Raw genomic sequence first — 23,105 nt, forward strand, 5'->3', positions numbered from 1 at the left:
CCCAGGAACATTTCTCAGGAGTAGATCCGGTAGTGGCCCGCAGTGCGGGGTACGCCAAGAATCACACAGATGAAAGTAGCAAAGTGCAGGAGGTCAGTAGAGGAGAATGGATGAGGTTACTCACTCCGAAGTGTAGGAGCAGGTATGCTGAGGAGAGTACGGTAGTGGCCTGAGGCACGGGGTACACTGGAGATTCCGTCAGCAAGAAGATAGCAAATGAATAGCGTACTCACAAAGCTGAACAAGGCTGGGTCCCAATCAGAGTAGATGGTTTCTCCAGGCAGGAAGGCCCCCTGAGGAGCGGGTACCTAAGGCGTTCAAGGCCCAGAGGACAAGTTCAGAGTAGCGAATAGCAAAGCGTCTCCAAGAAGATTGGAATTCAGCAGGAAGGAAGTCCTTGCTAACTCATAGGAAGCATAGTCCAAATAGCTTAAATACACTGGCGGGTGATGTCATTGTGGAGGGGATGCCCCCGAGGTTCCCGCCATGACGTGTTTAAGAGAGGGCCTGGCGCGCGTGCCCTAGCTAATCCCTGATTCAAAATGGCCGACAGGATCGTCCATGCCATCCTGAGGACACCGGGGAAGGTGACGATTGCAGAAGGAGACTGCCAATCTTCCAAGAGTCGCTGGTGCAGGGAAAAAGAGGTGAGCATCAGAGGTCGCAGCCATCTGCAACCGACAGGCGCAACAGTTGCTTGTTTCAGCAGACTTGGGACACCTCCCCCTGATAAGGAGCAAGTCACAGGATCCTTAATAATCACAAAGGATTGATCCTTAATGTCCTTGCGGTGACTTCTGGAGATTTCAATTACCCCCAATATTGACTGGGTAAATGTAACATCAGGACTTGCTAGAGACATAAAGTTCCTGGATGTAATAAATGACTGCTTCATGGAGCAATTGGTTCAGGAACCAACAAGAGAGGGAGCTATTTTAGATTTAATTCTTAGTGGAACTCAGGATTTGGTGAGAGAGGTAACGGTGGTGGGGTCACTTGGCAACAGTGATCATATCATGATCAAATTTAAACTAATAACTGGAAGGGGGATAATAAGTAAATCTGCAGCTCTAACACTAAACTTTCAAAAGGGAAACTTTGATAAAATGAGGAAAATAGAAAAAAACTGAAAGGTGCAACTGCAAAGGTTAAAAGTGTTCAACAGGCTTGGACATTGTTTAAAAATACAATCCTAGAGGCGCAGTCCATATGTATTCCGCACATTAAGAAAGGTGGAAGGAAGGCAAAACGATTACCGTCATGGTTAAAAGGTGAGGTGAAAGAGGCTATTTTAGCCAAAAAAAATCCTTCAAAAATTGGAAGAAGGATCCATCTGAAGAAAATAGGATAAAATGTAAGCATTGTCAAGTCAAGTGTAAAACATTGATAAGGCAGGCAAAGAGAGAATTTGAAATGAAGTTGGCCATAGAGGCAAAAACTCATAATAAAAACTTTTTAAAATATATCCGAAGCAAGAAATCTGTGAGGGAGTCGGTTGGACCATTAGATGACAGAGGGGTTAAAGGGACACTTAGGGAAGATAAGGCCATTGCAGAAAGACTAAATGAATTATTTGCTCTCGTGTTTACTAATGAGGATGTTGGGGAGATACCAGTTCCGGAGATGGTTTTCAGAGGTGATGAGTCAGACGAACTGAAAGAAATCACTGTGAACCTGGAAGATGTAGTAGGCCAGATTGGCAAAGTAAAGAGTAGCAAATCACCTGATCTATTAGTTAAAATTTGTAACTTATCATTAAAATCATCCATTGTACCTGAAGACTGAAGGATGGCCAATGTAACCCCAATATTTAAAAAAGGCTCCAGGGGCAATCCGGGTAACTGTAGACTAGAGAGCCTGACTTCAGTGCCGGGAAAAATAGTGGAAACTATTCTCAAGACCACAATCGTAGAGCATATAGAAAGACATGGTTTAATGGAACACAGTCAACATGGATTTACCCAAGGGAAGTCTTGCCTAACAAATCTTCTTTTTTTGAAGGGGTTAATAAACACGTGGATAAAGGTGAACCGGTAGATGTAGTGTATTTGGATTTTCAGAAGGTCCCTCATGAGAGGCTTCTAAGAAACCTAAAAAGTCATGGGATAGGAGGCAATGTCCTTTTGTGGATTACAAACTGGTTAAAAGACAGGAACCAGAGAGTAGGATTAAATGGTCAATTTTCTCAGTGGAAAAGGGTAAACAGTGGAGTGCCTCAGGGATCTGTACTTGGACCAGTGCTTTTCAATATATATATAAATGATCTGGTAAGGAATACGATGAGTGAGGTTATCAAATTTGCGGATGATACAAAATTATTCAGAGTAGTTAAATCACAAGCGGATTGTGATACATTACAGGAGGACCTTGCAAGACTGGAAGATTGGGCATCCAAATGGCAGATTAAATTTAATGTAGACAAGTACAAGGTGTTGCATATAGGGAAAAATAACCCTTTCTGTAGTTACATGATGTTAGGTTCCATATTAGGAGCTACCAACCAGGAAAAAGATCTAGGCATCATAGTGGATAATACTTTAAAATCGTCGGCTCAGTGTGCTGCAGCAGTCAAAAAAGCAAACAATGTTAGGAATTATTAGGAAGGAAATGGTTAATAAAACAAAAAATGTCATAATGCCTCTATATCACTCCATGGTAAGACCGCACCTGGAATACTGTGTACAATTCTGGTCGCCACATCTCAAAAAGATATAGTTGCGATGGAGAATGTTCAGAGAAGGGGGATGGAACAGCTCCCCTATGAGGAAAGATTGAAGAGGTTAGGCCTGTTCAGCTTGGAGAAGAGATGGCTGAGGGGGGGGATATGATAGAGGTGTTTAAGATCATGAGAGGTCTTGAACGAGTAGATGTGAATCAGTTATTTACACTTTTGAATAATAGAAGGACTAGGGAGCATTCCATGAAGTTAGCAAGTAGCACATTTAAGACTAATCGGAGAAAATTCTTTTTCACTCAATGCACAATTAAACTCTGGAATTTGTTGCCAGAGGATGTGGTTAGTGCAGTTAGTGTAGCTGGGTTCAAAAAATGTTTGGATGGGTTCTTGGAGGAGAAGTCCATTAACTGCTATTAATCAAGTTTACTTAGGGAATAGCCACTGCTATAAATCGTATCAGTAGCATGGGATCTTCTTAGTGTTTGGGTAATTGCCAGGTTCTTGTGGCCTGGTTTGGCCTCTGTTTGAAACAGGATGCTGGGCTTGATGGACCTTGGTCTGACCCAGCATGGCAATTTCTTATGTTCTTAATAATGGAAAAAGGATACTGGTCTAAGGGAGAAAGGAGTTTCTCTTTTTTTTTTTTTTTTAGTAGTGATCTGCTCTCTACAGGTTCCTCTGCAGTCAAATTAACATTATTATGAGTGTTCAGGCTTCCAAACGGTTTCTGAATTTTCAATTTTTTCACTAAAATAATTAGTCCCTCTGATGGCTTTGAGGATATTTGCTGTACCAATCTGAATAACGGCATTGGGCAATTAGTTGGGGAAACTTATACCTTAGAATATTCCTTTTTTTTTCTCCCAACAAGACGCTGTGTATTTTTGTAGCCTCTCGTAATAAATAACTTTTTGGGGCTTGTTTTTATTTCCTCCGCCTCTTCTTTACTCTCAGAAGCTCACTCCTAAGCTCAATCAGGTTATCTGGCCAAGTTAGTCGGATAACCCAGGAAATTGATGTTTATCCGGCTAACTTAGCCAGATCGCCGACTCACCAAGGATCATCCCTCGCCCTGCCCCCAAAGTTAGCCGGATAATCTTTTAGATGGATAAAATGTTATCCGGCTAATTCTGGGCCAGTCAACATGGGGGGGATTTTCAAATTCTGCCATTTTGTCTAGTTAAGTCCGAATTTAGCTGAACGAATGACGCTGAATATGAGCCTCATGGATCCAAACTTTTTACTTGCTATTCTCATTTGCATAGATTTAGGCTCCCAAGTTAGGTGCCTAGTGCTTGAAAATGGTGCTAAGCTCCTAACCTTTTCTTCACCCTAACTTCACCCCTGTAGCAACCCACTCTTAGGATCCAAAATTTAGGGGCCTAGTGACACTTGCCCTAATACATTTTCAAAAGAAACATAGAAATGACGGCAGAAGAAGACCAAATGGCCCATCTAGTCTGCCTAGCAAGCTTTAGTATTTATTTTTCTCATACTTATCTGTTACTCTGACCGATGAGGTCAGGGCCCTTATTGGTAACTTTTTGGTTCCAATTTCCTTCCACCCCCACCATTGATATAGAGAGCAGTGCCGGAGCTGCATCAATGTGAAGTATCAAGCCTAAATGGCCAGGGGTAGCAACCGCCACAATAAGCAAGCTACTCCCACGCCTATTTGTTTACCCAGCCTGTGCAATTTAGTCCTTGTTGGTTGTTGTCTGAATATAAATTAATAAATTCTATTTATTACTTGCATCAGTAGCATGGGATCTTCTTAGTGTTTGGGTAATTGCCAGGTTCTTGTGGCCTGGTTTTGGCCTCTGTTGGAAACAGGATGCTGGGCTTGATGGACCCTTGGTCTGACCCAGCATGGCAATTTCTTATGTTCTTATAAATCCTCTTTTTTCATTCCCTCCTGCTGTTGAAGCAGTGAGCTGCGCTGTATATGTATTCAAAGTGAAGTATCAGGCTTGATTGATTCAGGGTAGTAACCGCCGCAACAAGCAAGCTACTCCCACGCTTATTTGTTTTTCCAGCCTGTGCGATTTAGTCCTTGTTGGCTGTTTGAATATAAATCCTCTTTTCTTCGTTCCACCCTGCCATTGAAGCAGAGAGCTGCTTGGATATGCAGTCCTATTTCAAAGCCTAACTCCAAAAGTTAGGGACCTAAGCCCTTTTGACAACTGACTATTTGCCCTTGTATCGCCCAGTGCCGAAAAACTAATTGGAGTAGAAGTTATTGTCCAGTAGAGGTTACATTGTCCTCAATGCTGTGCCTGAAGCATTTAAATAACTACATCAGGCTTCCAGGTATATCGCTGTAGGGAAAGACCCTTCAGAACAGCTTCAGAGTCTATTTGGCCATATCCTTGTGAATGTACAGACTATTGTGCAAGAGGAGAACAAGTCGCGCATTCCTGTTTTTTTACACAGAGAAATATTGTGACCCTTTTTCCCCCTTCATGCTCAGTAGTTGGATCCTATGGAAATAGAAACCTGGGCAAGGAGTCGCATGGTCTGAGAGTGTCTGTCTGCCAAACAATTTTGTTGAAAAATATCAATCCATGAAATTCAGTGTTCTATGGACTTTATAAGACTATCCAAGACTATCCTGCTGCTAATTGGACAGTAATGAGAGCCCGACTGATCCCTGGCAGTCTTCCCCCTTTGGAAGCTCACAAGCAGTCTGTGCCAGCGGTAGGCTGCCAAGATGCGCACCCCAGAGGCGGCTGCATGAATGCCTTCAAAGCATGTTGGGTACTCAAGATTATTGGTCTTACCACTCACGTGACAGAAGCACTTGATGCTTTGCAGCAACGCAGAGGCAGGGGAAAAAGGAAAAATGGCAAGAGATCTTTAAGTCAGTAGTGTTCCATCGCTGTAATGTTAAGAAGACAAGTTCTCTCCCCCTGTTGATTGTAATTTTGACTTATTCCTACCATTATTATCTTTCGTTTACTTGAATTGTTACTCTAGTTTCCCCTTTGTTAAACTGTAAACCGATCCGATATGGTTATTTACTATGAAGGTCGGTATAAAAAACTGTTAAATAAATAAAATAAAATAAAATTTCCCTGCACCAGCATAAGAACATAAGAAGTTGCCATATTGGGACAGACCAAGGGTCCTTCAAGCCCAGCATCCTGTTTCCAACAGTGGCCAATCCAACGGGCCGATTCAGTAAAGTCCGCGGGAGAGCGGGCGAATGCCCGCTCTCCCGGCGCGCGCACAGGCCACTCTTCCTGTGTGCGCGATTCTGTATTTAAATTTATTAAAATTAGGCCCAGCGGTAAAAACAGGCAAAAGGAGGCCCTAGGGACACTAGCGCATTCCTAGCGCCTCCTTTTGGACCGGAGTGGTGGCTGTCAGCGGGTTTGACAGCCGACGCTCAATTTTGCCGGCGTCGGTTCTTGAGCCCACTGACAGCCATTGACTCGGAAACCGGACGCCGGCAAAATTGAGCGTCCGATTTTTGAGCCGCCGGCTGACTTCAAATTTTTTTTTTACTTTTGGAAAGTTTCGGGACCTCCGACTTAATATCGCCATGATATTAAGTCGGAGGGTGCACAGAAAAGCCGTTTTTACGGCTTTTCTGTGCACTTTCCCGGTACCCGAAGAAATTAACGCCGACCTTTGGGTAGGCACTAATTTCTGAAAGTAAAATGTGCGGCTTTAAATTCAGGTAAGCTATAAAATCATTACACTAAGCCATTCCTTGCTAAATAGCACAGATTCTATCTGGCTATGTTCCAGTTTGCGAGTGTATAGAGCAGGGAGAGAACTAAGATCAGCGGGAAAAAATCTTTTAGAGGTCCCCACAGTAAAAAAAAAAAAAAAAAAAAAAGGCCGCGTTAAATATAGCAAGGCAAAGAGCGTTTTCTGTTGCGGGCCCTATTCTGTGGAACGCCTTGCCTGACTCCTTGAGATTAATTCCGAATCGAAAAGAGTTTAAGAAAGTGTTAAAAACTTATTTGTTTAAGGAAGCTTTTGGAAGCTTAGAAACTACCAATTAGAAACCATATAGTTAGGAAGTTTCCTTAACCGCAACCACTACTACTGCAGTGTTGATTTCTCACTTTTTTCCTTCTTTAAGTTTTATAACGTAACAGCCAATTATTTACGATCCTAGTCCATCCTAATTTTAATTTTATTTTATTGATCATGCCATTAATTGTATTTTTATTCAAACTCTGCTTAGCTGTCTATTTTTATACTTTTATTTAGCTTATTTTATTTATATTTTAGTTTTTAGTTGTTATTTCTTCTTTTATATATTGATGTAAACCGTTTTGATCGATTCCTGTATTGGTAAATGGTATATAAATACGTTAAATAAATAAATAAAATTTTATTTTCTATATCGCGTGGGAATACCTAATAGGGCCATTAACATGCATTTGCATGTTGCGGGCACTATTAGGTTCGGCGGATTGGACGCGTGTTTTCGGCCCCTTACTGAATAAGGGGTAAGGGAAAACGCGTCCAGTGATGGGTTGGAGCGCACTGAACTGTATCGGCCTGCAAGTCACAAGTACTTGGCAAGTACCCAAACACTAAGTAGACTTTTCCTCCAGGAACTTATCCAATCCTTTTTTAAACCCAGCTACACTAACTGCACTAACCACATCCTCTGGCAACAAATTCCAGTTAGTATTGAAAAAGTGTACGAAAACATAAACTTGAACTCCACCTCTTCTCCCACCTTTTCGTTTCCTTGATGTCCAGCGGCCCTTCTGCTCTCCATGTGTTATGCACATTCCTGCGCCTCTTGTAGTGAGGTTGAGATTCGCACCCCAGGTACCAGATTACATCAGGACGGGGGGAGCGGTGTGGAGTGCCAGAAAGCCATGCGTGATCTGACATCTCCCTTCAGAAACTGACTGACCTGGGCATAATTTGGTGGGTGTGATAGGATTTTTTTTTTTTTTGTGTGTCATCCCTTTGGGTGCATTGACAAAACCTTTACATGGGAGCATGGAGATCTCTGGGCTCACCTCTGCTGGTTTGTTGTGTAGTTAGTGCGGTCCTGTTTGTTCAGAGCATCAGCTTGCCACTCAGACACAGCGCATCCTCACCTCTTTTGCTCTTATTTCCCCGCTCTCTCTCTCTATGATAGTTACTACACATAATAGATGTGTAGCTGATGTCGCCGCCAGAAAGTTCATGATGCAAATAAATATTCAAGGGAAACCCATGTAGCACGTCAGAATAATATCAGCAAGTGGTAATAATTCCTATCAGTGTGAGACTGTGCTGCTGAAACTTCTCACAGTGAGCTCAAAGCCATCCCAATAAATTGAGAAGTGGAACAGGAAATCTGTAGAGGAGGAATTAAGGTGGAGGTAGCCCGTGCGCAGGTGAAGATGTGCTGTCACTGGTCACAATACACGTGCCGTACGCGCCTGGTGGCACCTAGAGTATCTGTGACTGATTGCTTGATTACTAATAGCAATAGTTCTTTTCTTTTTGGGTGGGTGGTGGGGGAGGGTTAACAGGTTTAATCCTCCCTGCTTTGGCAATGGCTGTAACGTAATCTTGTACCCAGGGCCGCTGAGTGGCAAGAAATACCTCTCCGGTATTGTGCAAGTCCTCATGCACAAAATGCCAACTCATAGCTCAGATGTTATATTTGATCTTAGCCAAACATATCTAATATGATAGCAGGGCTGTAGCTCTCAGGTTATATTTAGGACATCCAGTTTCTGCCAGGGACACAGATCCTTAGGGCCGGATTTTATAAAATCGCGCGAGGGCGTACTTTTGTTCGCACACCGGGTGCGAACAAAAGTACGCTGGATTTTATAAGATACGCGCGTAGCTTATAAAATCCGGGGTTGGCGCGCGCAAGGGGGGTGCACATTTGTGCAACCTGCGCGCGCCAAGCCCGGCGCGTGTTGCCTGTTCCCTCCGAGGCCGCTCCGAAATCGGAGCGGCCTCGGAGGGAACTTTCCTTCGCCCTCCCCCTACCTTCCCCTCCCTTCCCCTACCTAACCCACCCCCCCCGGCCCTATCTAAACCTCCCCCTACCTTTGTCGGCAGATTTACGCCTGCTTTCAGCATGGGGGGGGGGGGGTTTCCAATCTCCCCCCAGAATAAAAAAAAATGTGGAAGTTTCAGATGTTTCCTGTCAGTTTGAATACCTGGGCAAAACCTCAACTTCCCACTCAAATCTTCCTAGATTTTGTAAACGTAAGAAAGAAGTCTGACACACACACACACACACACACACACGCGCGCGCGCACGCCGATGCAATATCATTAAGCACATGCCATACTGGGTCAGACCAAGGGTCCATCAAGCCCAGCATCCTGTTTCCAACAGTGGCCAATCCAGGCCATAAGAACCTGGCAAGTACCCAAAAACTAAGTTTATTCCATGTTACCGTTGCTAGTAATAGCAGTGGCTATTTTCTAAGTGAACTTAATTAATAGCAAGTAATGGACTTCTCCTCCAAGAAATTATCCAATCCTTTTTTAAACACAGCTATACTAACTGCACTAACCACATCCTCTGGCAACAAATTCCAGAGTTTAATTGTGCGTTGAGTAAAAAAGAACTTTCTCCAATTAGTTTTAAATGTGCCCCATGCTAACTTCATGGAGTGCCCCCTAGTCTTTCTACTATCCGAAAGAGTAAATAACTGATTCACATCTACCCGTTCTAGACCTCTCATGATTTTAAACACCTCTAACATATCTCCCCTCAGTCGTCTCTTCTCCAAGCTGAAAAGTCCTAACCTCTTTAGTCTTTCCTCGTAGGGGAGCTGTTCCATTCCCTTTATCATTTTGGTTGCCCTTCTCTGCACCTTCTCCATCACAATTATATCTTTTTTGAGATGTGGCGACCAGAATTGTACACAGTATTCAAGGTGCGGTCTCACCATGGAGCGATACAGAGGCATTATGACATTCACTGTTTTATTCACCATTCCCTTTCTAATAATTCCCAACATTCTGTTTGCTTTTTTGACTGCCGCAGCACACTGCACCGACGATTTCAATGTGTAAAACATGTGCATCCAAACTGGGTGCACATCCACCTCTCCTGGGCGTTCGATGCAATAGGCAAATGAGCTGCCGTGTGCTAAAAGGGACTCGCATGAGAGCGCTCGCCCCCTCTGCTGTGGCTGACTCCTTGTGCCTCTTCTTGCAGGGAAGCCGTATGGTGCGGATGATTTCCTGCCGGTGCTCATGTACGTCCTCGCTCACTGCAACCTGACCGAGCTGCTGGTGGATGTGGAGTACATGATGGAGCTGATGGACCCCAGCCTGCAGCTGGGAGAAGGTAAGACTGGTTCATGAGCCACTAAAAGATATTGTCCTAAAAAGCAGGCCCAGAGGAAAAGTCAGGGATCCGAGAGGGCTTATATGGATCTCTGCTTTTTAAATTGAAGTCATTTCTGTTCTTCCTAAGATCGCTGCATGCCTCTGGGGCTCCACTCCCGGCCGGCCTGATTTCCATACCACTGATAGGAGCATGAGCATGACAGAGCTAGTCCTTCTGTGCTGAGGGGCAAAAAAAGGATTGGCCACTGTCAGAGACAGAATGGCAAGCTTGCAGGTTTTTCTGTCCTGAAGTCCATCCTGATGCATCATGGGATGCCGAGTTACTGCAGTACTGTGATACTTCGTCCTGTGAGACTTCGTCCTGTGACGATAAATTAAACCCGTCACATGGTGCTGCCATGCGGAGGGTCCTCAGTCCAATTCCTGGATCGAAACTTCTGCGCCCCGAGTCAGCTGGGGATGCTGCCGAGGTAGCCCTCATGGCCTTTGGAGATTGGTTGGGGTGGGGGGGGATGAGTCGTGATAACACCCGGTGGCTGGGCTTACAGACCATGGTGCAGGGGTTCTGGAAATAGCCCTGAGGCACGAACGCAGCCTCAGGACCCATTGTTGCAATGATCAGACCAGGAACAGTGGGAGGGTGGGTTCAGTAACATAGAAGGAAAAACGTCCCCCGGGAGGTCGTGGCGCCAGAGCCCTAGCACTGGTTCCGACTGAGCTAGAAGGAAAAGCAGAAAGGTAGAGAAGGGGTCCATTTCAGCGGGTGATCGAGGGGAGTGGCCCAGCATGGGCTTTATTTGTCTGATGGTGATTGTCAGGCAGGAGTGGCCGTTAAACATTTTGGGAGCAATAGCTCGATGCTGAGCCCGTAATTTAGGCACCTACAATTCTCAAACAGTTTTCAAAGACCCTGCCACCCACCCCCAGGCGCCTAATCTTGGTGCAGAAATTCCACCGCTTAGGCGCACAGGATAAAAGTTAATGTTCGAAGCTCGGGTTAGGGGCCCAGGGGTCCTGCATCCCGTGAAATGAATTGGCGCACTGTGCCCTGCAATTAGCATATCTCATGAGCTGTAAAGATGATTTTCCAAAAATGTAGCCATCTCATTTTTATTTATTTTTTCAGGGGGGGGTGGTGGACAGTCCTCTTACTTTCCTTTTGAGAACTGGTGCAGTATTATTGTGTAAAAATACCCAAGGACTTTGTGACTCCTGCCGGTGGTTTTGAAAATCACCTCTTGAATATTGTCTAATATTCTGAAAATCATGGTGGAATGAAAGCGTGGCCTGGCAGCCTAGCTTAGGTGTGCGGTGTACCTGGGTTTGACAGTTCCTTAGGCTCCTAAGTTCCAGCCAAGCTGCTATTGCATTAATTAATTTATTTGTTTGTTTTTTGAATTTTATATACCATCACAACGGTTTACATATTTCAGCAGGGGATATTAGAAATACATATTTCGATAATTGGTCTAGATTGGAACCCTTTCTTCCAATAGTTCCCAAAAATCTGGGAGGGCCGGGATGGTTTTACACAAAAATATGCGTTTGTGATTATCCCTACTTTAAACGAATGCATGAGATGCCGAAAATCCCATTTCACGAAGATAACATCTTGGGGGTCCTAATTTACTAAAGGCGCATTTCCCGTTCTGTGTCTCCAGGAATAAAAAAGATTGCGAAATCTGGCCCCAGGCACGGTGTCCGGCTCAGCATGTCAGTCTGCAGTGGGGTTTACTTTCCATGGTAGATCCAGGGGTCTCGACCCGTGCTCTGTTGGGAGCGCAGCCACTCGTAACGGTTTCAGAAATGCACGCTGCTTTCCGGCTGGCAGCCTGGGCGGACCAGAGGCTCAGAGCACAGCCTGTTTTCTAAATGTCACCAAGTTATTGAAAGAATGCCGGGCGCAAGGAAGTATTTGTGTGTAGCATGCCGAGAGCCTAAATGATATTCTGAGCAATACGAGCAAATCTTCAAAAGCGCACCAGATCTACTTAGTGTTTGGGTACTTGCCAGGTACTTGTAGCCTGGATTGGCCACTGTTGGAGACAGGATGCTGGGCTTGATGGATCCTTGGTCTGACCCAGTATGGGTCCATCAAGCCCAGCATCCTGTTTCCAACAGTGGCCAATCCAGGCTACAAATACCTTGCAAATAACCAAACACTAAGTCTATCCCATGCAACTAATACAATTTATAGCAGTGGCTATTTTCTAAGTCAACTTAATTAATAGCAGGTAATGGACTTCTCCTCCAAGAACTTATCCAATCCTTTTTTAAACACAGCTATACTAACTGCACTAACCACATCCTCTGGCAATGAATGCCAGAGCTTTATTGTGCAATTCCAGAGTTTTATTTTCTGAAGCATATTAGAGTTGCAAGGGCTGCTTCCTTGGTTAATGTCACCGGCGGGGTTTGGGTTCCTGCATGCCATGACCTTTATTCGTGGGATAGGCTCTCAGATATGCCGCTAAAGTTCTCCTTACGACTGGCGCTGTAGCAAAATGAGCTTCCTTCTGGAACGTGCAGCGCAGCCGCTCTGGCTGGGCTTGTATCTTGTTTTATAGTTCCAGGTATTGCTACGTTTTCCTGACTCCCCCCCCAATGATCCTCTGTCTGTCTGTCCATGCAGAATAACTGCTTGGGGGGGCTGATGCTTCTACCTGTTGGAGGGATCACAAAGGAAACAGTTTAACAAATTGCATACAGCTAGAATGAACTGTTAGCCCGAAGAGCTTACGGTCAAACTGGGCACCTGAAGCGACAGAGGATAAAGCAGGCCGTTTTCAAATCACGTTTTAGGTCAAAATCTGCAGGTCCTTTTTACCCCCCCCCCCCCTCCCCTTCCACATTCTGTTGCTTGGAAAGTTACTGCGGGCCACCTGCTTCATTTGCAGCTCCTTTTTTTCAGGGCAACCAACCTGCATACATCTAAAAACGTGATTTAGGCGTGTTATTTCCCCTCCCCCGACCAATGTGGCTAAAACCGCCTCTCTAACTGCACCAAGAGCAAGCAGGGCCTCACCCGGAAATGGCTTTTGAAAATTCTCCTCAGAGCAACTTGCCCGCGCCCACAGCAAGTGTCTCTGGCATTCATGCTAAAACAGTGCAATGTGCACGTTAAAAAAAAAAAATTATAAAAAAAACAAAACAGTAGGAAACCAATTCATTAGGTATAGACCTTCATAGAAATGGGCTGACAGGTTCGCTGACTATTCTGACCCCTAAATAGCTTCATAATCACGCCCCTGTTAGAATCATCGGTCCAAAACATTTTGCAACAACGTTCATTTTTGTACTTTTTCATTTTTAAGCAGTTTGCAGATAGAATCTTTCCAATCGTAGCTAGCTTCATAGACTGCTCCCAACAGATTCCCGTTTTCGCATCTGCAGTGATGTCTGCGGTCGGGAGGGGTTGAGGGGGAGGACTGCCGTGCTGACAGCATTACCTGCAGCCAAGAATGAGGCGCTGATGCAGGAACCGTTGCAGCTTCGAAGCCCAGACCGTGTCAAGGAGAGTCTGTGAACCTAAGCTTGGAAAGAGTTTATCTGCAAATTATTAAAAATGGAAAAAAAAAAAAGAGTTAAAATAATGAACTTTTGACACACAACATTTTGAACTCCATACAGGGGCATGATTGTTTATTTATTTATTATTTTTATATATTTATTTATTTTATTTATTTTTAATTTTTTATACCGACATTCGATCTCAATCGAGATATCACACCGGTTTACATTCAGGTACTGTAGGTATTTCTCTATCCCCAGAGGGCTTACAATCTAAGGTTTTTTTTTTTAAACATGATTATCACTATGTTTACTGCTCAAAGTGAGGGAACCTGACAGCCCGTTTTATATGAAGGTCCTTAACTGCAGAAATGGTATAATACAACAGCGTTAAAATATAAGTAGAGGAAGTCTGCACCTTAGATTCATGTTGATTCTCCTCTGGAGTTGGGAATTTTAGTGATTGAATTGACAGCAGCCTTTGAGTCACTGAATAGTGCACTGGCGGAAATGTAAGTGCAGCGGACTGCCTGCTTCAAACCTGGATGGTGTATGGCGCCATCTAGTGTCCTTTCCAGCATCTGCATGTCTTCCCTCGTTTCTGGTACAATGGTGGCCCGGTAGCACCCCCCACCCCCGTATATGCCAACTCTGCCCTTCAACTACTCGGGGGGGGGGGGGGGCAGGTGGGGAGGGCTTTATAAGATGGACAACGGAGAGCTAAGTTTATAAAGGTTCACAGTTGAACGCTAAGTCCGAAGATGCAAAAAAAAAAAGTAGAGAGGGATTTTCGAAGGGGTTAGACATTCAGCCTTAGTGCTGGAAATGTACCCCTCCCTCTCCCCCGACCCGCATCATTAGGATGAATAAATTTTGAGACAACTAAAATGGAGGATAATTTTCAAAGTGTTAGATGCTTGAATGAACTTTACTCCTGAATTCAGCAGAAACGGATTTACTCAAACGCAAAGTTCGAAAGGGTCAGCCACAAACGCATTACACATTGCTATTGAGAATAATGGGGTATTTCATACTGCGGTTGAAAATGTATTTTAAAGGCACGGATTGGGCAGATGGGTCAAAGGAAAACTACCTGTATGTGCCACCAAGAGTGGTCTTGGGATGGCCAGGGAACAGAATCAGGTTGCGCACTGGCAAATTTCTCATAAACTTCTGTATTAATGACAAGAATACAAATAGAAGCAGTTCCCAGAAACAGATACAGTAATAGAACTTACAGTTCAGCAGTGTTCTCTTTCTCTAGGCTTCCTTCTCTCCCCTGGGCCTCCTGTTCCCACATTGGCCTGGCTAGTTATACACCTTCCCAGTTATATATCCGCCCCGGCCAGGATTCCTGCTGCATTGGGTTTAAGGTGGACTGGGCCAGATCTCTGGAGCTGATCCTTTAAGGTGTCCTGGGGTTTGGGGTTTTCTGCTGTACACCCCTTCCTGCAGTAGAAGAGAAAATGATTAATGTACATTTTATTACATTATAATTTTAATAATCTTAGAAACCTTCAATGCATACCTTTATGCCATGGAAAGTCCAAAACCCGTTATTAGCCAGGTAGACTTTGAGAAAGCCACTACTTATCCGTGGGTGTCAGCAGCATGGGATCCTATTTGGGATCCTGTCAGGTATTTATTTATTTATTTAACAGTTTTATATACTGAAGTTCTAGTAACAAAGTTACTAATCAATTCGGTTTACATTGTAACAATAAAAATTGACAGAATATAGAATTATGTCTTACAGAGAACAGGGAAGATTTAACTTGGAAATAAATAAAATAACTTAGTGAGAGCAATAAATAACTTCAATGGAGCAAGGAGAGTACAATTTAAATACAATATAATATAGGAGGATAAATTCGGAATTGAATGAGTTGGGCCTGAGGTCGATTGTTGAAAAGTTAAGAAAAGTTATTGGGATAAGGAGAATGCTTGATTAAACAGCCAAGTCTTGAGTCGCTTTTTAAAGGTATTGTGACATGGATTGGCTGGAAACAGGATATTTAGTCTGACCCAGTAACTTCTATGTTCTTATGCCATACGAAGGGGCCAAAAGCCTGCTTTTATATTATCTCAAGAGCACTGGGAATTTATATGCCCTGCTGAACTACACATCCTCGCAGAATAACTATTACATAAGAACATAAGAAATTGCCATGCTGGGTCAGACCAAGGGTCCATGAAGCCCAGCATCCTGTTTCCAACAGAGGCCAAAACCAGGCCACAAGAACCTGGCAATTACCCAAACACCAAGAAGATCCCATGCTACTGATGCAATTAATAGCAGTGGCTATTCCCTAAGTAAACTTGATTAATAGCAGTTATTATTCATTATGCAATCCAGATATCTGGATAAATTATTGTACACGGAATCACCTAGTGATACAGTTTGGAAATGGCTGTCATTTTTTTTTTTTTAAATTATTTTCTCACAGAAACAGGAAAAGTAATTTCCCTATAGGCCTATACCCATACAGGCAAGGTCTGAAATAAGTGACATGGAACCAAAAGTACTACCAACGAATTAGGAACTGAGTCAAGACATAGCGATTCACTAAGTAAAGAAGGGAGAGCCTGTAATGCAAAAAAAATTATTATTATCAAAATGGTCAGGGCAGAGGCTGTGAGAGAAGTAATTAAACACTTGAGGAATGCATGGATAAATAAATAGCTGAGCTCAAATGATCACAAACCAGTGGAACAAAATTGAATGATCGTCCGTGATAAAGAACTTGCATAAAAAACAAGTGAGATTTTATGCCGACCGGCTTCTCATTGACCGAAGCGGATTCTGTTCGATTCAATTCTGTTGCCTTGATGGAGAATGTGGTTTGCAAGACACGCACGTGGCGCGTGAATGCTTCCCTAACGTGGAGGTGGGATAGTTTAGATGTTGAGGGGTTTAATTTGCCTGACGGGCGGGTATCTCATTGACAGGTTCTTATTACCTGACCACCACCTACGGGGCCCTGGAACACATCAAGCACTATGACAAGGTGACGGTGACTCGGCAGCTGAGCGTGGAGGTGCAGGACTCCATCCATCGCTGGGAGAGAAGGAGAACGCTCAACAAGGTCCGAGTGTCCCGCTCCTCCGTGCAGGTGAGCAGAACAAAGCGTTTCACCAGTAACTGGGTCTCTGACCTTTTGCCACTTGCATTTCTGCCGCTTGTTTATCCACAGTCTCTGATCTCACGCTCTGTTTCCTAGAACATCCCCCGATTCACGCTCTCTTCCATTCATCATCGGCCTCATTGATGGCAGAATTAATCTGCTCTAAGTACCAACTCCCCCCCGACACGAGCATTGGCAGGCTGGAAAATCTGATATGACTTCTCCTCCCGAGGGACATCCGTCGCTCCTTATCTCCCTTTTGCTCACACTCTGGGTGACTCTTTTTTTTTTGCTCAGAGTCTGTTGCACTTTGCTGCGTTCTCCGGCGCGTTCGGGCTTTGTGCCCTGCATTTTGCTGTAGCCTTTGCGTTTTCGGCATCAGCGTCCAGCACACTGCAGCTGGCTCAGCTCGAGAGAGAGACTCTCCGGGGCGCTGCTAAAAAGGCCTTGGAGAATGGAAGAATTCCTTTTGAATCTAGGGCCCACCTGCTTAACTGTTTAGACAAATCCATGGCTTACTCGGCTCTCCCCCAGCTGGTCTAATCTCTCACGGGGTTTCTTGGAGGAGTTCTCTGAGGAAAAATAACGGAGCTCCCTGACAGGAGCAGGGCCTTCCTTTTGCTGATCAGAGGAGATGCTGCCTCTGGACCAGAAGGTTGCTGGTTCCGGGCCCAGCTGCAATGCATTTCTTTTTTGGGATGGACCATAGCAGCTATTCTTTTGCAAGCCGCCTGGCTTCTGACTTTATTCCCCTTCAGTCGGGTAACCAGGCAGCCGTCCCTAAGTTTTTATTTTGGTCTTTTATTCTCCTCTCGTTCCTTGAGGTGTATAATCTGACTTTCCGTCTGGCATGGCATTAGGTTTAGAATATTTTCCAGCCTTATCTGTTGCACCCTCGCCTCTGCTTCGCGGCGGTGCATCCGACTTGCGCGTCTCCATTGGTGACCTTAGTCTTACGCTGTGACCTCTCTCCTCCCCCCCCCCCCCCCACCCCCCTTTTGCAGGATTTCATCACCATATCCCTGGAGGAGCCCGAGAGCAAGGCCCGGACATTGGCTACGCGGCCGGACACCAGCACCGAGCTCCTCTGCCAGCAGTGTGCGGAGAAGTTTGAGGTCCGAGAGCCCCAGAGCTATGGACTCTTCGTTCTCGTGGACGGGAAGTGCCTGCGGCTGGCCCCCGACGCCCTCCCCCATCAGATCAAGTCCTACCTGCTGCGGAGCGATCAGAAGCGGGATTTCCATTTCCTCTACAGAGAGGCGAACAGCGCGGAGACCGCAGCACTGCCGGTCATAAAGGAGCTAAATTTCCTAGAATGAGCTTTGCGGCCGACGCCTGCCTTGGCGATGAGGTAGAGGTGGGTGTGCCGCTTACTTAAAGGACTCGCCCGTCTACAGTGTCTTCATTGGGGCGAGAGACCTTGTGCCCACCTAGAGGTCCTCGGCCCCTCGCAGACGCTGCTCTGTGGATGCATTTTGGGCTCCTGTGAACAGAATTCCTTGTCTTGTTTTGTTTTGTTTTTTTTCCAGTTCCCCGTGCATTTCTCCTTCAGACGTGTTGAAGTACAGAGGTTGGTAGAAATCGGTGCTCCGGCATAAGGAAATGTGCGGGTGGGGTGATTTTAGGGATGGGTGGGTTGTCAGCAGTGAGAGGACGGGGTGAACATCTATTTTGTATTTGACTGAATAGCTCGAAGCGGGGATCTGCTTATCCGTTCCTTACCCGGGCGATCTCGTCAGCGCTGCCCTGCTCTGTAAGGCAGTCTTCATCCTCGTTAATGAATTTAGCAAGGAGCCCCTCCGCCATAATCGCTGTTGTAAATCATCAGACATCAAATCTTGCGAGCAGCCTCTTGCTAACTTCCATGTCCCGTCATTTTTATACTTCATGCCCAAAACTGAAATGTAAGATCAACTCACATTTGGTGAATACACGATGACTGGTTCATCAGTGTGGCTTTATGACCGCCAGCGATGTAATTAGCAGTCGAGAAAGCTGTTTTGTGGTACAGTACTGACGTTTGAACTACACCCAGACTGCGCTGCCTTCACCATTTGTTGGGCTCTCGGCGCTCTCCAGCTAAATCCAAGCAGTTCAAGATGAAGGTATTTGGGTGAGAATTCCGTACCGTTCCCACACGCCCTGCTCAAACGGTCCGGTACCCTGCAGTCAGAGCTGCTGCCGTAGCAAGTGACACTCGCCAGTCCTTTCTCCTTTCTTTAAAAAAAAAAAAAAATCTGCATGTGCGCAGCCCAATTCTATGGCACCTGAGATAGCAGATTCAGGTGTTTATATTACTTGGAGAAATTAGGCCGTCGGTCACCCGGGGATTTATGCAGGCGCAGGTACCTTGGACAGCCCATGTCCCGTCTTCATGTTGGATGGGAGGAGCAGTGGCCACTGGGTTAGAGCACCAGAAGTCCCAGTGCATGAGCTCAGGGGTCTCGTCTACCACTTTCTGCCCGTGTTAGCACACCTCCAGGAGAATTCTCCCCAGTTCAGGGAGAGGTGTGTTAAAGCCCTGAAGGATTAACACAGTTGGAAATTTAATCCAGGGCGTCCCAAACCTGTCCTGGGGACCACCCCCACAGCCAGTCGGGTTTTCAGGATACCCGCAACGAATATGTATGAGATTAATCAATTTTACTTGGGGAATAGCCACTGCCATTAGCAATGGTAACATGGAATAGACTTAGTTTTTGGGTACTTGCCAGGTTCTTGTGGCCTGGATTGGCCTCTGTTGGAAACAGGATGCTGGGCTTGATGGACCCTTGGTCTGACCCAGCATGGCATGTTCTTATGTTCTTAATTTGCATACCGTGGAGACTCGGTATAGGCAAATTAATCTCGTGCATATTCATTGTGGATATCCTGAAAACCCAACTGGCTGTGGGGGGTCCCCAGGTTTGGGAAGCCCTGATTTAACCCCTAGCTAGAGGAGGAATGAAGTTACTGGGGCTAACGCCAGTCTATAATGCTATTGCCCAGGGTGGTCCTGGACCTGGAGTTTGCAGGTGCTTTACTCTGGTTTTGAGAGCACAACTTTTATGCGTCTAACTTGTAGGAGCACAAATTGTTTTCCACGTACAACAAAATGCATGAGCTGTTCTGTGCACTAAGCACCTTTTTCTGCACGCTTTTTCTGGCTTGTGCTTTTTTTTTTTTTTAAACTCCCAGTGAATTAGCATGCCATTAGCTTAATGCATCAAGAATTAACTCTCTTTGGCCCATCGGTGAAGAAAGTGTGCACTGAAGTTCAGCACGCCCAGCTTATTACCTTGGACCAGGGGTCGGGAACCCATGGCTCGCGAGCCAGATATGGCTCTTTTGAGGGCTGCATCTGGCTCGCAGACAAGTGTCGCCATACTTCGCGGTTCCCCGCTGACCCAGCTGCTCCCCGGTCCTCCGCCGCCCGGGCTTAAAATGCTGTCAGCCCGGGCGGAACGCGGCAGGACAGCTGGAGTCAGCGGCACCGGCGTGCTCTCTTCTCCCCCCCCCCCGCGGCCCGGAAGAGGAAGTGGAGAGCATCGGGTGCCTGCGCGGGAAGAAGAGACCACACTAGCGTGGTCTCTTCTTCCGCGCAGGCACCCGATGCTCACCACTTCCTCTTCCGGGCCGCGGGGGGGAGGAGAAGAGAGCACGCCGACTGGAGTCATCCGGGTGCCTGCGCGGGAGTCATCGGGTGTCAGCCGGGTGCCAGCGCTGGAGTCATCGGGTGCCTGCGCGGGTCTTCCCGCGCAGGCACCCGATGCTCTCCACTTCCTCTTCCGGGCCGCGGGAAGAAGAGAGCACGCCGGTGCTCTCTTCTTCCCGCGGCCCGGAAGAGGAAGTGGAGAGCATCGGGTGCCTGCGCGGGAAGACCCGCGCAGGCACGCTAGTGTCCGACGGGAAGAAGACTGCAGCGCGGCTCGGAGGAAAATGAAAATCTTCAACCGCGGCCGATGGGACTCCGCCTTCGCCTCCGCGAGGGCTGAAAATGAAGGAGGTTAGCGTTGGGAGGTGGCTGCTGCTGCCGCGAGTTCCGGGGGGGGGGGGGAGATAGAGAGTGAATGAATGAGCGAGCAAGCATGTGTGTTTGAGATCCTGTGTGTGTGAGTGAGAGATTGCATGTATGTGAATGATTGAGAGCCTGTATATGTGAAAGAGAGTATGTCTGTGATTGAGATCCTGCCTGTGAGAGAGAGAGCATGAATGTAAGTTTACCATTGGGAACCTGTATGTGTAAGTTTGTAATTGAAAACCTGTTTGTTTGAAAGAGTATGTGTGTATGATTGAGATCCTTTGTGTGTGAGAGAGATCATGTGTATGTATGATTAAGAGCCTGTGTGTATAAGTAAGAGAGAGATCATGTGTGTCTGTGTCTGATTGACAGCTGGTTTAGGTGATGGAGCATGTGAGTATGTGATTGAGAGCCTGTGTTTAAATGAGAGAGAGAGACCATGTGTGTCTGTGTGATTGAGAGCTGATTTAGGTGAGGGAGCATGTGAGTATGTGATTGAGAGCCTGTGTTTAAATGAGAGAGAGAGACCATGTGTGTATGTGTGTGATTGAGAGCTGATTTAGGTGAGGGAGCATGTGAGTATGTGATTGAGAGCCTGTGTGTAAATGAGAGAAAGAGAGGACATGTTTGTAAGCATGTGAATGAGAGTCTGTGTGTGAGAGAAAAAGACAGCATGTATTTATGTGATTGAAAGCCTGTGTGTGTGTAAGCGTGAAAAGATAGACAGCATGTGTGTAAATGTGTAATTAAGAGCCTATATAAGTGAGAGAGAAAAAACATTTGTATATGTGAGTGACTGAGAGCATGTGTGTATAGGTGTGTCATTGAGAGCCAGTGTGAGAGAGAGCGCTGGTATGTGACTGAGAGAGGAGAAAGTTCCAAGCAAACCACCCCACCTCCTGCTAATTCAGAACAATCTCAGGACACCTGGATATCAAACGTTCCCAGGTATGCAGAGCAAAAAAATTTTTGTATCCTTATTATTTTTCATTACTGGATCTTTGTGTCTGCTATTTTGAAATATTTTGTTGGTATCTGGAAATGTTTTATATGAGTTTTTAATTATTGGATATTCCACTCATCAGCTGTTTCGAAATATGTTCTTTTTGTTAGTACAGTTTTACTGCTGATGATTTTATATTTCTTGATTTGTTTTATAAGGATGTGTGATGTTTCTTTTTTCCTTTGTTACACTGCATACAGAGACTCTGGCTTGTTGCAGTTTCCAATTCAGTTTTTGTCTGCATGCTTCTTGTTATGCGTTTTGGTCTCTTTATTCTATGTTAGGTGAGGGACAGCACGTGATTCAGGTGAGGTTTTCTGCTGGCGTGTAGTTTCTGTGTAGGACTCTATAGCAGCCTGACTTGGTCCGTTTTCCTAATAGGAGATGTATTGGTGTCTTAAGGCCTGGTGTAATATTTTCAGAGACTTATTGTACTTTAAAAGTGTGATCTTACATAAAATGCACACATTTACTTGTATTTAGTTTTAAACATATTGTATGGCTCTCATGGAATTACATTTTAAAATATGTGGCGTTTATGGCTCTCTCAGCCAAAAAGGTTCCTGACCCCTGCCTTGGACCCTCTGTGGCTAGTCACTCGGGCTCCCTGTTGCCTCCTCGACTCCATTGAAAATCGGACTTTTGTTTTTAGTCTGGCTTAATAAATCCAACAGACTTTACGGGGGAAGGCACTTGAGTAAGGCAGAGAGCCCCATGTCTACGTCTGATTTCGCCTGGAAGAACAATAAAATGGATAGATCTCGCTCATCTGGAGGGCTTGGATGTAGCATTGTAAGATTTTCTCCCCGGAGTGCCGGTCTTTAATGGACGCAGAAGGGCCCACTCTGTTTCGTAACTGCGATGTCTGAACCAGTCCAGCCCATGCATGACTAGTTTTTTGCAGGCTCTTCCTTCTGCTGTTAATGGGGGTTTTCCCCTTTTCCAGTGACATAATCTTTTTTTTTTATTTTAAAAAAATGTATTTATTTAAAAATACTTAATATTCTGCAACTTCCAAATTTAAAATGTGTCCAGGGTGGCCCACATAAGTACATTCACAATACGTAAGTACCAACAAATTTATATAACAAACAACATCCATATCTTGCATAGACATTATAAAAATTAATGCATCTCATTAATATATGCTTCTTGAAAAAGGTCTGTGTGTGTGTACTTCCTTTCTGACATCTTTCACATCCTGCATTCAGATCAACTGGCATAGTTTTGCACTGTGCTGGGGCGATGAATGAAAAAAGCTCTGGATCGAGTTTGAGAGAACCTACCGTCTCTCACTGAGGACGCGTTCAAGAAACCCCTGGACTGTGAACGCACACTTCCACTCGGGCTGCATTATGCCGGCATTTTCCTCCAGTCATTGTCAACCCCTGTATACACCATAACCATCAGATGAAACCTTGCCTGAAATTTTTACTGGCAACCAGTGCAGATGCTGGAGCGCGGATGACGTATGCTGGGGTTTAGGAAAACCTGCGCTGCAGC

At 45.3% G+C, this 23,105-nt stretch overlaps 1 protein-coding gene across 3 annotated transcripts in view; it reads left to right on the plus strand.

Annotated features, from left to right (window-relative positions):
* The window catches only part of RIN3 (Ras and Rab interactor 3), a 133,066-nt gene extending 114,187 nt beyond the window's left edge, over window positions 1–18,879 (plus strand). For all 3 annotated transcript variants that reach the window (XM_029597826.1, XM_029597825.1, XM_029597827.1), the window contains 3 exons: window positions 9,831–9,962; window positions 16,424–16,587; window positions 17,604–18,879. In XM_029597826.1, the coding sequence (XP_029453686.1) occupies window positions 9,831–9,962; window positions 16,424–16,587; window positions 17,604–17,918 (611 nt within the window). In that variant the 3' untranslated portion in view covers window positions 17,919–18,879. The remainder of the gene's footprint in view (window positions 1–9,830; window positions 9,963–16,423; window positions 16,588–17,603) is intronic.
* The last annotated feature ends 4,226 nt before the right edge of the window (window positions 18,880–23,105 follow it).

This window comes from Rhinatrema bivittatum, chromosome 4 (assembly GCF_901001135.1).
Source record: "Rhinatrema bivittatum chromosome 4, aRhiBiv1.1, whole genome shotgun sequence".
Lineage (NCBI taxonomy): Eukaryota > Metazoa > Chordata > Amphibia > Gymnophiona > Rhinatrematidae > Rhinatrema > Rhinatrema bivittatum.